This window comes from Kryptolebias marmoratus, linkage group LG15 (assembly GCF_001649575.2).
Source record: "Kryptolebias marmoratus isolate JLee-2015 linkage group LG15, ASM164957v2, whole genome shotgun sequence".
In the NCBI taxonomy this organism is placed as follows: Eukaryota; Metazoa; Chordata; class Actinopteri; order Cyprinodontiformes; family Rivulidae; genus Kryptolebias; species Kryptolebias marmoratus.
In genome coordinates, this window is record NC_051444.1 from 22,522,659 (window position 1) to 22,537,803 (window position 15,145).

The following is a 15,145-nucleotide window of genomic DNA, read 5'->3' on the forward strand; positions in this document are numbered from 1 at the left end:
CAATACTGTGGTTTTTAAGCTGCACACAACACACAATCAATCTTCCTGAAACACTCAAACTGGGATACAACACACACACACACACACAAGCTAAGGACAAAACCTCCCAATATATAAAGAGATCTTATCACAAACCATACTAATCAAGACTAAAACACAGGATCCCAGTGGGTGTCTGCTGGTGCTTTTTGGCATCTGACAGCATTTCATATGGGTCCTGTGACTTTAAAGGTCTGATTAAACCAGGATCTCACTGGAGTATGACTGTTGGCGACTAGTTGGTGAATGGCCTTCCCAAAGGAGTCTGTGAAATGTGTCAAAATGTTTGCAGGGGTTTGCACGAGATCCCTTCTATGACAGAAAATGAATATCCTAAATGTTCAGGTCTAAAAACCATGCTGCTGGTGAATAACTATTTAAGAAACTGGTCCAAAACTGCCTGTCTTCATTTTAAAGGTATACTCAAGTAGATTACATCATAAATGTGGAGGGTGGCTGCCAAGGTTGGCACAAAGTAGGCTGAGTGGAAGGAAGTGGGCAACAAAATAATGTGCATGGCCAAGAATACAGTTTTGCAAGCAGTACACACAAAAACAAGTCATGGTTTTCCCAAACAGGCTGCACAAGTGGTGGCCACAAACACTCAGAATCCAGTTACAATTTTGAGTCACCAACTATTTTCTATCAGTTGCAGTCCTGTGAGATACTAACTTTAGAAGCAGGTTTGATACCTCAAGCTTGTTGTTGAGTTGAATAAGTTGCTCCTCAGGAGTTTTGGAGGTGTGTAGCATGGAAGAGGCCACTTTTATATTATACTTTATCACTGAGCGTGAGACTGATTGCTTTACAAAGGTGATGTGTTTCAAAGAAGCAATACCAATCAGGAGCTAAGGTTCACTGACTGAACATTGTTCTTTTAGTGTTTTGACTGTTGTTGGTGTATTTATTGATGTAGTGACCAAATGACTGCACTGCCTCTGGTTTATACTCATGTTGTAATCAATACTAAAAATGACCACAAACCTAAATTTGATTAAAACAGTAAGAAAGCATTTTTTTTAAACAGTAAGAAAGCATGTTTTTCTGGTAGAAGGCATTAGCATGAAAAAGAGATTTTCTTGCTCACCTTGTTTTTCTCAAACAGCTCACTCTGGATGGCCTTGAGGTCCGTGTCGAGAGCAGAAGCAGCCTGCCGGCGTTTCTTTGACAACTGCTCCTCCAGGTCCTCCACCTGAGTTTTCAGCTTTTTGTTGTCCCTCTCCAGGGCCAGTTTCTCCGTCTCCAAACGCTCCCTGCGCCCCCACTCAGCAGCATTCTCCACCTGCAGCCGCTCCATCTGATGGAAAGCCACAGAGCCAACAGTGCGTGTTACATACAAAATTATCAGTCCATCCTGGTGGTATACAGAAGTGAGAAAATAGCTTGTGATGGAACAAAAAGCTCCTAATAGATCCAATTCATTTTTTCACATTTACGTTTGTTTGTTTACATGTACCGCAATTTGGTCAGCACTTCTTTTAGTAAATAAATTTGAGACGACTTGACGAACACCCACACATCTCCCTCTGCTCCCCCGCCTCCTCACCTCCGCTCGTAGCTCCGCAAGTTTCTTGTCCATGCTGCTCCGAGCCCCCAGTTCGTCCTCCAAGTCTTCAGACATGCGACCGAGTTCGTCCTGGTGCATTTCCTTCAGCAGATTCAGCTAAACGGTGTGGTGAAGAGGGGAATACGCGCAAAAAATGTCAAAGGACTGGGTCTTTTTAAGCTGACCACCAGAAACATGGCAATTATATCAGGAGATAAGACAAGCTCCGTACACTTCGCAATACATTTTACTGAGGAAATGCTGAAATATTTTCTAAATTTCACCTCAGTTTCATTACTCCGCAGTCTGTTTGTCAGTAACAAACTTGCAACAGCTTGATAACTAGTGTGTGTGGTTTCTAAATTTTGAAGAATAATACATCCCTTCATCTTTTGAAAGGGGAACATTTATGAGCTGAAATATCTCTGGTGGTTTCAAAGTATCTTATACGAGAGTGTAGATAAGGTTGACCCGACCTCCTCTGTCATCTCTTTTTGTCCCTCCTAGTTCCTATCTTATCATTGCATTTCTGCTTCCCTTTAACATTCACCATAACCTACTACCATATCTACTTCTCCTCTATCTGCTTATCTTCAGCACAACCATCGCAGCAATCTCTACATCTGTCAAGCATCCTGACCTCGTCTGCATTTCTCTCTGTTCTGACCTGCCGGGTTAATAAAGTTTCTCAGTCTGTTTATAAGACCCATGTTTACTGTTTGCTTCTTTTTCCCCAGCCACTCTCTGCTGGTCTGGACTGCCACCAAGTGGCGTAACACAGCTAGAGCACCAACAGTGTGTCACGTCAGCTCAGGTGGCACGCAGACCTGTAAATGCTGCTTTGGATTTCTATAAACGAATCAAGAGAGAAGGCTGTGCACAGCTGTAATGTTTTCCTCAAATTGATCAGTCGTTGCTAAACTATGTACTTAAAATTGCTGGAAAGACCATTTATTAGAACATTTAATATAAACATCTGTAAACTAGTTTAGCATGTTTTGTGCTATTTTATTATAAAAGCATCTAAACAAAGATGAAAATAACATTTACATTAGAAAAACTGATGTTATTATATAAATTTCTAGGCTGCAGTGGGTTAGCATTGTTGTTTTACACCAAGAAGGTCAGGGTTGACTCCAAGCTGGGGCCTTTCTGCTTAAAGTTTGCATGCTCTCATTGGTGTTTGTGTGTGTTCCTCCCACAGACCAACAACATGCATGTTAAGTTAATCAGCTATTGAGAGCATGAGTGACTGACTGTCTCTATGTGGTCTTGTGATGATCAGACATATTGTCCGGGGTGTACCCCACCTCTCGCCCAATGACCACTGGAGATAGGCGCCAGCTGCCCGTGACCCTGATGATCCATGTGGGTAAAGAATATAGCTGACAGGAATGTAAATATTTGTCCCAGTGCAGTTATAAAGAATTACTAAGCAGTCTATTTTTTCCTGCAGTGGCTGTTCACAGCTTCTTCCTGAGTAATGTAATGAAGCCATCATGAGAACCTATAAGGGAACATTTTGTCCTGAAAAGTAAACACTGTGCCAGAGCTTTATATGCTTAATAATGCCAAGAGGAGCTGCAGCTTCAGCTTACAATTCTCTACAGGTTCATTACTAGCAGCCACAGTAATGTTTGTTATTTGGAAATGCAAAGCTATTTTCCCACTGTTGATCTTGGTCCACAGTGACATTATTCTAATGATGCTGTTTATAAGAGCTGCGACTCGGTGTTAAAATACTTCTTGATTTGCCAGTGATAATCTATAATATAAAGTTTAAAGTTTAAATTTTACAAGAAATAAATCGTATTGGTTAGTTGGAGAAAAAAGCACCAAGCTATATTCCCAAAACATGCACTTTGAGGACTTTCTTACTGAAATATGCATTTCACCACTGTACTATGAACTAATCAACTTATTACTGTCAAATAAGCCCTGATTATGTTGGTAAAGGCAAGTTATCATCATCTGTAGTCGATTATGAACACTAACAAGAGTTAAAGCAGGTTTGGTTGCAAGGAGATTATGGTATATTTGTTATATATTTTTTCCTTTAACAATTAAAATTGTATGAGGTTCATTCCTTTGTCCCACAGATTAACAACATCACCGTTTAAAAGGTCATATTTATGCCAATAATAAATGTATGTAAACTTGCAACATTTTAAATACCGTCAATAAAAGACAAACTGCACCTTGCATGAAGTTACCTGATGCAGTCAGTAAAACAGAGGACCTGCACTTAAATATTCTTCTTGGAGTCCTACCTGTTTGAGGGCTTCCTGTTTGCTCTTGCTGAGCTCCTCATATTTAAGTTTCCATTGACTGAGTTCAGCCTCCAGCCTCTCAATGCTTTTACTCAAAGCAAGCTTGTCTCTAAAAAAAAAGGTACAAACAAACAAAACATGAAGGTTTTCAACATTCTTGCTACTTCAGTGACTGACTGATGTATTATCTGCATCACTAAAAGTCTTCGGGGTTGTTTTTTCCAACAAAATTAAACAACTAAATAAAGATCCTGTAAGAATGATTAGTTCATATTTTTACTGGTATTTGGTGCATCTGTCTTGCAGACTTTGTGGGGTGGTCGGGCTATTTTATTTTAGATATGCGAATATTATGGTCTTAATCATGCAGAAAAACGAGGTGTTATGGTGGTGCCAATGCTGTCATGTAGTTCTAGCTGCAGAAATACTTTTTGTATCTTAAACAAGGTTTTCGAATTGCTCTTAGTCTGACCCCTCCACTGAGGCCAGTTTGCCACGAGAGTCGCTATAAGGGGCTAATACTACAGACAACATTGCCCCCAGAATCACAGGTGTCCTCAAGTTCCTCCACCAGGACCAGTGTGGCTTTTGTTCAGGTTGGGGAACAATGGACCAAGACTTTACTCTTGCAGAGATGCAAAGGGGGTCATGGGAGTCAAGTGTTTTGTGGCTTTGGACAAGGCTTATCACCCCTGGGGCTTTCTGTGGGGACTACTGTGGGAGTCTAGGGTTGCTTTTATAGGATATACAATTCTGGTATAACCAAAGCAAGCATAGCTGAGTCTGTAGCATCACCTGTAATCATGAGATGTGGATCATGAAAAAAAACAAGATCCTAGATATAAATGACTAAAATGGGCTTCCTTCGTAGGGGGATCGGGCTCAGCTTAAGAGCTAAGGTGAGACGCTCTGACTTCCTGGGTAGCTTATAGTTGAGCCACTGCTCCTCTGTGTTGACAGGAGTCAGTTGATGTGGTTCAGCATCTGATTAGGGATGCCTCCTTCCAGGCTCATCCCACTGGGAGGAAACCTTGGGACAGACCCAGAATTCTCCAGAGGGATTATATGTCCTCTCTGGCCTGGATTCCCTAGGAAGTGCTGGAGATTGTAGCTGGGGAGAAGGATGCCAGAATTTCTCTTTTGAACTTGAACTTGTTGCCTCTGTGACCCGACCACAGATAACAGCAGAAAATGATTGGATGGGCAATAAACAATTTTGCAGCTAAAGATATCATTTAAATGCATTCATTTAATTAATCTTGTGAAGAAAAGAAAAGTTTTCCCACTAAAATGCAGCATAGTAGATGTGGAAGTAATCAAATATGTTAAATTATACCATTTTGCCAAACAGCTACTAAAACACATCCATGACAGTGTTGAAATTTGTCTCATCTTACTCTCTTTCTTTCAGCAGGACTTTCTGGGACTCATCGAGTCGGAGCTGGAGGGCATTCAGTTTGCTCGAGTCTTCCTCCACCGTGGTCACGTCCTCCCACAGCTGCCTGCTACGTTCTTGCCGGCTCAGACCGGAAGACGAGCGTGACCCTGCTGGGTTAGCGCCAGGACCGTCCCAGACCTCTTGAGTGTCGAGACCAGCCGCTCCTGAACGCAAAACGGATTCCAGCAGTTCCAGGTCCTGTCAGAGAAGGGAGAGAAAAGTTAGGTGCTTGAAAATGAAAGCAGAGTTTGGATTTGCTGAAACCGTATTGTATGCTCTTTAGTTTCTTCTACAAAAAAAGGCAAGTTTAAAACATACCTACATCAAACCTTTGTATTAGCCAATCATAAAGTTCAGGTGTGCTGAATAAAACCAGAGCTCCGATGTTCCTGCTGTAGTTACAGGTAATAACCAACAGATGGACTCGGCTGGTGAAACAAACACATTACTGTGGCACATGTGGAAGTACTCTGCATGTATGCAAGGACCAGAACAATAGAAGGGGGCAGGAAATGAGGCTGGGCTGCATTACAGCAAGATCTAAGCGTGGCTTCAGGACAACCTCTGGTGCGTTCACAAACATATATTTACGGTTTACTCAGGACTTAAAAACTCGTGCCCATTTCTCTGTGTCGCAAGGAAACCCTAGAAACTTGCTCCATTAAGCTGGAAGTCTGTAAGACTGATGGAAAATGACTGTGATGGTTAGTCACTGTAGTTTAAAGACAAAAATCTTCATTTTGAGGATACCACATTTCTTCTAGTGTGTGTTCATTGTGTGTATCTGTTTGCACAAGACTGAATTTAGCTGCCAGGAAACAGCTGCGAGACGCACATGTTTGTTCTGCAACAAGACTGAAAGGTAAATGAAGACAGAGACAAACTATGAGGAGTTTCAAGAAACTCTAATATCTCTGTGTGCACAAGTGGTATCATGCTTTGCAATTCTCACAGCACTAATGACACCACTGTGACATGCTCAGGAACCAGTTTAAGACATTGAGTCCTTTGTGCTGCACAGCACGTTTTTCCTCACTAAAATCTCACGTTCATCATCTATGAACCGAAAGATGTTCAGAATTAGACCGGAGCTAAATATGAGACAAATGTAAGCTGCTGTAACACTGTCTTATGTGGTTTGGACACGTCCATTGTGATATCACTTTCCAAAATGATTGTCTGCACAAACTCTGAAGTATCAGAGGAAAAACTGAATCCTTATTCCCTTCTTGGTATGTTTTAGTGATACACAAGAGGAGGGTAGCAGTGGGAGTAGTATTAGTAAATTAATAACAGACAGTAAAGTGATTAGTTGGTTCTATAAAATTAATAGATGCAAAGTAAAGGAAAAAAATACTTTTAGCCATCTGAGAAGGCTTGAAATGGGGTTTCGTGGATGATGCGATGAACAGGTGATGATGATTTTGCCTGTGTCTGTGGCTGTATGTGAACATGAGTACTTTTGAACTTTTAAACTAATTGTTAGATGTACATCCACAGCTCATTAACTTCTGGAGTCAATCTCATTCAAGAAGACCCCCACAGCTAACTGACTTAAGTAAACACAAAAAATGCTATAACTCAGTCACTTTTACAGATATTGAGCTGAACCTTAATGTGGTAGTAGCTGAAACTCATTCACATCACATACTATGAGCGCTAACTTATTGCACAACATCTTGCAATAAAAAGGGAGTCAAAGGTTTGGGCAAAATGGTTATAACTCAACATAAGATTAGTTTAGTTTAAAACTCTAGCATCAAAGGCCCTGCGCGACAGGAATTCTTTCAAAGACCTTTAATGTTCATTCTTAGCCTTCTTGAGTAATCATTTTTATATTAATATTGTGTCATGTAACTAGCATTAGTTATCAGTTATTTAAAAGGGACAATGCACATTAGTAAACATGGGTTTACCCTGTAAATCTGCTACATTTAGCACTTGGGACCAATTTTTATTTGTATATCAACCTGTCCATCTTTGGTCAATACCCCTTTGGATTCAGTCTTTTAGAGAATTTGTGAACACGTCTGATTTCTTGTGAGAGTGTAGCCTGACAAATCATCAGCTGGTCTGATCTAAGCTCGGGATTAATGAAACAAATGTTTAAAAATATCTACAAGGAAAACTGTCAGTCAGAAATATCCCCGCCAGAGTATATTTTAAGGCAGCCAAAAAGGAAAATATGACCTGCAAAAGCATTTAATACCAACATCTCATACAAACTTGAAATCTATACATGCCATGTGTATGGAGGAAGCAGGAGGCAGCAGCTGCTCTGTTGTTTTATTTAGAATAGAACAGGCTGACGGGTGGGGGGAAGTAATGCAGGGTCAGCTGTATCACACCGTCCTCAGGGATAAGCAAGCATGATGAGTATATGTGTACCTGAGCACAAAGTAAGGGTCTCTTAACTAGAACATCACACACACCCCACATAGACCCAAACCTTGACAAACCTTGAAGAGTTACATGGCTGTGTTTTATTATCTCAGAAGAGGCAGCAGCTATTGTGACCTACATTCGGTGATGTTCACATTAGGTCCATTTTATGGCTACATGAATGGATTTATGGTGAGCCTGTCCTTTATTTACATAAACCCAGTTCTACATGCAAAAGAGAAGCTTAGTAGTTAACTAGTGTGGATAAAAAGCAGCATTAAACGAAACCTTGAGAAAATAGACATTAACATGTTAAACACAATACAATAATAGGTCAGAGGCAGCTGATTCTGATTCTTATGGCGACATAGTCTGATTTTGGGTTTTAGTGTAATCTTGTGGTTCTTTGTTTAATGTTCTGATCTGTCTGGGTCTCTTCCTCTGGTTAGGTTTGGTCTTTGTTTGATTATGTTGTTTTTTTCATTGAACCCACTCCAGGGCCCTTTTCTACAAAGCAGGTTCAAGTTATCCTGAGTTTCTTTAAGAGATCCAGCTCAACTAACCCTAACAATGAGGAATCATAATTAGTGGCACTAAGAAGCTGGTTATGAGCTCGGTAATTGAGCCCGGGATCTCTGAGGTGGAGTCTGTGAACCGATCGCAATCATAAAGCTGGCAAATAAAGAAAAAATGAAAAAGAAGAAGATCCAGAAACCTAACCTGTTCTGAAGTTGCTGCAGTAGCAGACCCAAGTAGAAAGTGGTAAAAAGTAAAGTTCTGCGACACTGAAAATCCCAAATTGAACCTGAAGACACTAATCCCCCACTAAACCTTGCCAAGACACTAATCCTGCTTCGTAGTACGGGGCACAGGTGTGCAGATGTAGTGCGTTCCTTTGACATTTCTGTCAGTTTTGTTTTGTGTTTTCTCCGCTCACCTGGTCTTTGTTACTTTTTTGCACACGTGCTCCTTGTTTGGCCATTTTTTCCCCCATTCCTGTCTGGTACTACGAAGCAAATGCAACCTAGCCAGGGTTGCTCTCCGTAGCCGGACAAAATCTAAAACTCCACAAAGTTTTGTTCTGATGCTACTTTATTAAGTCAGACTCTCTTTTAGTCATCAGTTATCATGTTAGGATGCTTAATGTTTGTTTTATTGCACAAAATGTAATCTGTGGGAAAACAAATCATGAACTCTGGAATGATGGGTGGCAGCCAGTTGGAGTTGCTTTGGACATATTGTAACTTTTATGAGATCTTCTCCTGAGCTTTTTTCCAGTAAAACACTGACTTCTCAGAAGATGTTTTCCACACTGATTTGGACGCTGTGCTGCTTGAGTTATATTTGCTGGCATTCTGTAACATCTGCTATGAGTATTCATGCTGACAGGAGGTATTCTTAACCTGGGAGCAGCTGATCACATTATTGTTTAAAGACTGGAATAAGACCTAAAATCCAAATAAGCTGAAATAAATATGTCAATGATTTAGGAGAAAGAACAAAATGGAGTGCAAGGCAGATGAAGTTGAAACAATTTCATCCAATTTGTCAAAGAAATATGAAATCCCTAGAACTTGAAATGCCAACCTAGGAGTGATGGTAAGGACACAGCTAAATTATTAAAGATTATTTAAGAATTATTTTTGTTGTATTTAATTTAATCATTTCTTAAAGTCTTTTCCTTAAAATACCAAGTTTAGATGTTTCTTTTTGCTCCAAAAGAAAAGATAACAAGAATATCAACTAAGAATTTAAATGTCATCAGAATTCATTCAATCTATTGAGGACAAAATCCACAGAGCAATCATAGGTAGACTAAAGCTTGTAGGTAACACTAACCTTTTGTTGACCCATCTTTTGCCTGTTCAAGTCCACATCCCTCACTGGTTCTGGTTCTGGAGATCCAGGTGGACCTTCCCCAACCCGGTCAAGCTTGCAGTCAGCGTGCTCCTTCGAGGACGAGAGGGACGACGCAGACGAGGACGGAGGGATAGATGAAGAGGAGGAGGAGGACGTGTCGTTGGGGTGCGTGGTGGAGGCAGAGGAAGAGGCAGCAGTGGCAGGGTGAGCTGCAGTATCGCCCTGCAAGCGCAGCGTCTCCTGCCGCAGCGTTTCATTCTCAGAGGCGAGCTCCTGCCGCTCCCGCCGAACGCCGGTCAGCTCTTTGGTGAGGGTGTCCAGCCTCTGCCTCAGCTGACGGATCTCGTCCCGCGCTCTGTTACGCTCTGCACGAACCTGGGAAACAAACAAAGCTGAGTGATCAGATGGGAGCCGAACGGTCTCCTGAACCTTGAAGTCACGAATTCAGTCTTTATTCCAGTGAGCTGCCATGAATGACACTTTAAAACAGTGTCAGTACTCAGTATAAACTTTGCTCACCTTGCTCCACTTCTCTCTCCAGTTGGCAGTGCAGTCCGACCACCACCTCATGGTCTTCTCCATCTGGGCCGCTCTGGCACGAGCCTCCTCCAGTTCCCTGAGCCTCAACTCCTCCCTACTTTCCCAGTCAGCTCCAGCTCCGTCACACAGAGAGCCGAACCCGAGGCCTCCCAGCCCGGGGGACAGCAGCAAGGGGGGGCTGGAACTGGGTGTTTCTCCAGTAGGGCTGGGGGTGTGGGCAAGGCTGTCCGGGGAGCGGATGCCCCTGTCGGACCCCAGGCCAAGGCTGCACAGCAGGCTACCTCCAGTGTTCTTCCCACCTTCGGACAGGTGTGGACTGGGAGTGTGATTCATGATGGTTGGGTCAAGAGTCACAATAAGGAAGATGAACAAATCTAAGCGTCGGAAACGTCGATATTCAGGAGAGCATCATCCACTTTGGTTAGTGACAAACCTGCAGGTAAAAAAAAATCAGAAACACAATCAGCTGTAACATTTTTATCATTTTACAATTGAAAATGAAAACAGCTTTTATGTTTTTTTATTTGAATATACAACCAAGTGTCCCTGAAAAAAGACAAAAGGTCTAAGTTAAACAGAATAAAACATTATGTGCAGCAAAGCAAATGTCTCCATATGAGGACTCAGGGTCTCAGAAGGATAAAGGCTGTGCAGCTGGTACTCATGAACAAATAAATCTGATTCTACAGCAATACCTACTGCAGTGTGTCATAAAACAAAAGCAAATAACCACAAAAATGAACACAAAAAGGGATGCCGTTGCTGAAAGTGATAAAGATTAGATAAAATGGTACAATCATGGTAAAAAAAAAATAACGATGGGATTTATGGTTCTGTCCTGGGATTCAGATCATTTGGTTCAGCTTATCAAAAAGAGCCAGCTCTTATGGCCTTCTGGATCCTGGAAAAGTGCCAGAATAAACTGGAAGCAGGACTAAGTGAGGAGCCATTTGAGAGCCATTTAAGAACCAAAAGAGCCAGCTCTTTTGTAACGAGCTGAGCCAAATGAGCCAGATCCAAGTCAACACTATCGATGGGAGATATAACAAGTATATTCAATATATTGTGAGGTTTCCCTCATGAAATGTCAATAATGACTATATCGCAAACATCATCAAGTAAAACTTCTTCTCATCTGTATCTAATTCACAAGGAATTCAGCTTTTCCCAGACACTTCCAATGCATCATAGCTCACTCCCCTACTGAAAACAAACCAACCCTGATTTTCATTCTTGAGCTGGTCTGGTTAAAAGCCACTTCTGCTGTTGGATTATGTGAGTGAACAGCTGTCAAGTTTGTTGTTGTTTATCCCTTATGATGGAACAAGGGTCAGACGACCAAGGTCTGTGAGTGTTGAATTAAACCAAAATACAGTGACTAAAGGAGGATTTTAAAATATTGTGATATATGTATATTGCAGTAAAGCTCCAAAATAAAATTATATTTTGGTTATATCGCCCAGCCCTATCACTAGCAGAGATTACAGACTAGATCTGTTACTGACGAACTCTTAAAATAAGGCAAAGACAACTTCAAATAACTACAATGGATGAAATATTTTCTTATTGTTTAACCAAAACTAAGCCAAAAAACAGAAGCATTGCACAGAACAATTTGTCGAACATATAGCAGCTATAACTTGAAGTAAACGTTCTTTGTATGACCTTTTCAATTTCTCACATCACTGGTTTGAATTTTTTTGACCACCGTTCTTTACACTTTTCCTGGAGGTCATTGGCACTGCTGCTCATTCCTTTATGCCCAGCTCCCTTAGAGTGCTGCTAATTCAACCAGGTTGAGGCCATTTAAACAACTTCCGTTCACTCGAGGCTAATCTCGTTGAGCTAAATTTAGAAGAATTCTCAAAACACTATCTTTAATTGTTTAAACACGACAACTGCCCTGTTTTCCGTCAGCAGAGAGCCACATAATTGAATAAATAAAAACAACTCACACAAAATTGTAATTTACAGCATGTGTTGCTGAAAATAGAATTAAAGTGACTGAGGAAACATCTATTGAATGCAGGGATACTGTCTCAGATCTAGTATTGGATGTCCTGATGGTCTCAAGACAAAATAAATTTAAAACCATTCAGGTGACTTTATAGTCAATCCTTAAAATTACCAAACTGAGCAGTATCACCATTGTGAAATACTCACTAATATTAGGTTTTGAGGCATAATATTCTAAACAGATGATGAGATCCTCAAGGTCAACTGCTTGTAGGGAAAAATAAATAAAAAGAAACTCAGTTTTTAGTCAATCTGCAACTTAATTTGATTTGATTGTTACGTAGTACACATTTCCATGATTTGAGGACGTGACGATTTTTGCTTTATTCCTGGGAGAACATGAAAAAACTTTGTACAGTCTTACTTTGCCACACAACTATGATTGTAAAAAAATAATCCAGATAGTACAATTACCTAAATAAGTAACAGGTCATTGGTGTGCACTAATAAAAGTCAATTGTGCTTTAATAATAGCATTATTCTCTGGGATTCTGGGCATAAATTTGATCTCACCATCACTATTATTGCCAAGCTTCTGGAGGGAGAGTAATGTGGTTAGATGGGCCTCTAACACTTGTGCCAAGAAAAGCTGTGCTCCTTCCTGCCCCATCCCACTCTGCTGCCTCTGCACCCTGCCCCTCGCCGTCTTCCAGCTCCTCGGGAACTCCCTGAGGAGTGAGCAGCTCACAGAGAACCGAAAGAGAAGGGGGGGAAATTGAAGGAGGATCTGCATGTGGAGGGTTCCTATGTTCATGGTGGCAACATGCTGCGCAGTTAGCCAAGCAGATGAGCCAAAGTTCCCCACAAGTCCCCCCAAATTCTGTTTCTCACCGTCAGAACAGGTGTTGGCGATGATGACGACTCAACGTTGTGTTTTTAGCACAAGCATCAAACATAAGCTGAAGTTAGTAGCAATCAGACACGCCCTATGATCCGCGTAGATAAAAGCAGGCCTTCAGTGTGTTTCATAGCTTGGCTGTTTTCTGATTTTCCGATTATGGCCACTTCTGAATTCACTTCGAGAGCTATAATTACCAGGATACAGAACAGTGTTCTTCTAAAATCAGGTTGAACTGAGAATCTGATTTACAGGGCCTCTCTATCACAAAATGCAGGAGTAGTTTTACAAAACAAACAAACAAATGGATTACAGTGTATCTTCTTAACAAGCCACACGTTAAAAATTTAATCTTTACCAACTTAAAATGTTAAAGTGCATTTAATAAATGCACAAACAGTAAAACTTCAACTATATTAAGGAGCACCCAACATGATGTTTCAAGGAAACCTGTTAGACATACTGCCAGAACAAATCAATAAACAACCTCATCATTGCAAGAAATGTGGGAAATCAGACCAATAAAATGGTCACATTGTATTCATTTGCAGCAATTGCACTTTAAAGCACAAATACAAGCCTCTCAAAGTCCCCAGGTGTGTTGCGATGTATGTCAAATCTAGTTTTCCCTTTCTGGGAACAAGTAAATTCTGAAACCCCTTTCTGACAAGTGTTAGATTTGACCCGTTCTGACAGAAATGACCAGAGTTATACACTCACAGCACCAGATTCAAGAAGTTGTAATCAAAGAATTGTGGTTATATTGGGCATACACACACACACACACAAAATATTAATATTAATAATGTAAATGATGGCTTGCAGACATTTAGCAGTTTACATAAATATAATTTTTGCACATTTGTATGTTTTTTCAATGTGCACATTGTTTCCACGTTCTCATGTTTTGTTATTCTTTTTCTTCCGTGGCTTAAAGTTAATTTTACATTAATGTGATTTATTTCATACAAGTACAAATTTAGACAAAGAAGTTCAAAATCTTATTGTGAAAGTTTTTTCGTTGTATTCCAGAGGAGCTCGAATCAAATCTACGGGCCTTTGCATTTTTAATCCTCTTTACCTTTCCAAGAAAGTCTAATAGAGGAGCGTCGTGTTTGAGCTCTACATGTGTAGCTGACAAGACTGAGCAGAGATAGACTGACTTACATCCATGTAGGAATGTATAAATGTAGTTCCATTCACTTCCAGCCAACTTGCTCCAACTTGTACTGGTGCTGTCACCACCCCAGCTCCAGAAATTCTCTGGTTGTTTGTGGTTGTATGATGAAGTAAAAGTGAGTTCTTCTGGCTGCTCCCTTCTTTCAGGGGTTGCCACAGCGAGCAAACTCGCAAGAACGATTTGGCAACTGTTTATAACGCCGGATGCCCTTCCTGCTGCAAGCTGGGCTCGAACCTGCAGCTTCAAGATTACAAGACCGTGGCACTGACCACCGATTCACCGGTTGTATGATGAAGTAAAGATATTTTTTGTCTAGACTAAACCTAAAAAAAAAAATCATTGATAGCCAAGCTTAAAATGAATTAAAAACTCAGCGAAATACAGCTGATAATAAACTCTTTTTGAGACAATAAAAAAATAAAAAGTGTTAAACATATTTGCAATGTACTACAAGTTTTGATAAAAGCAAAAACAATAACAGAGCTCCCCTTAAGACAAAGACTGAATTTTACAGCTTTTTCTTTTCTAAGCTGTATGGTACAAAACTCTAATTTAACCAACTTACCTGTATGGCAAGCAATAATGTTATATATTGTGCACACTGAAACATTTGTTGCAATAAATTTTTTTACTTCCCCAATATCAAGAGTCATTTTCCCACACCAGCTCTAACCTAACTGAGAAGCTTTGTGAGTGTTTCACACCAGCTTCGAGATAAACTTCACAAGTGAGCTCTAATGACAGCATTACTTTTGCTATTACTGGAAACCTCAGGATAGGTTACAAAAAAGGTTACAAAACAACAACAACTGGACTTCTATTCTGCAGATGAAAATGTTTTGCTTCTCATCTGAGGAGCTTTATCAACTCAAAAGGCAGAGAGTGTGGGGTTCAAGCTTCCAGCTTATACAGGTGCTGGTCATAAAATTAGAATATCATGAAAAAGTAGATTGATTTCAGTAATTCCATTTAAAAAGTGAAACTTGTATATTATATTCATACATTACATACAAACTCATATATTTCAAATGTTTAT

The 15,145-nt window shown here is 40.4% G+C and overlaps 1 protein-coding gene across 1 annotated transcript in view; it reads right to left on the bottom strand.

Moving 5' to 3' along the window:
- ccdc102a (coiled-coil domain containing 102A) overlaps nucleotides 1-15,145 on the bottom strand; it is a 43,418-nt gene that overhangs the window by 13,193 nt on the left and 15,080 nt on the right. The window contains exons 2-7 of the mRNA XM_017419550.3: nucleotides 10,055-10,508; nucleotides 9,515-9,910; nucleotides 5,253-5,491; nucleotides 3,856-3,964; nucleotides 1,586-1,702; nucleotides 1,127-1,336 (exon numbers count right to left, since the gene is read on the bottom strand). Of these exons, the coding sequence (XP_017275039.1) occupies nucleotides 1,127-1,336; nucleotides 1,586-1,702; nucleotides 3,856-3,964; nucleotides 5,253-5,491; nucleotides 9,515-9,910; nucleotides 10,055-10,408 (1,425 nt within the window). The 5' untranslated portion in view covers nucleotides 10,409-10,508. The remainder of the gene's footprint in view (nucleotides 1-1,126; nucleotides 1,337-1,585; nucleotides 1,703-3,855; nucleotides 3,965-5,252; nucleotides 5,492-9,514; nucleotides 9,911-10,054; nucleotides 10,509-15,145) is intronic.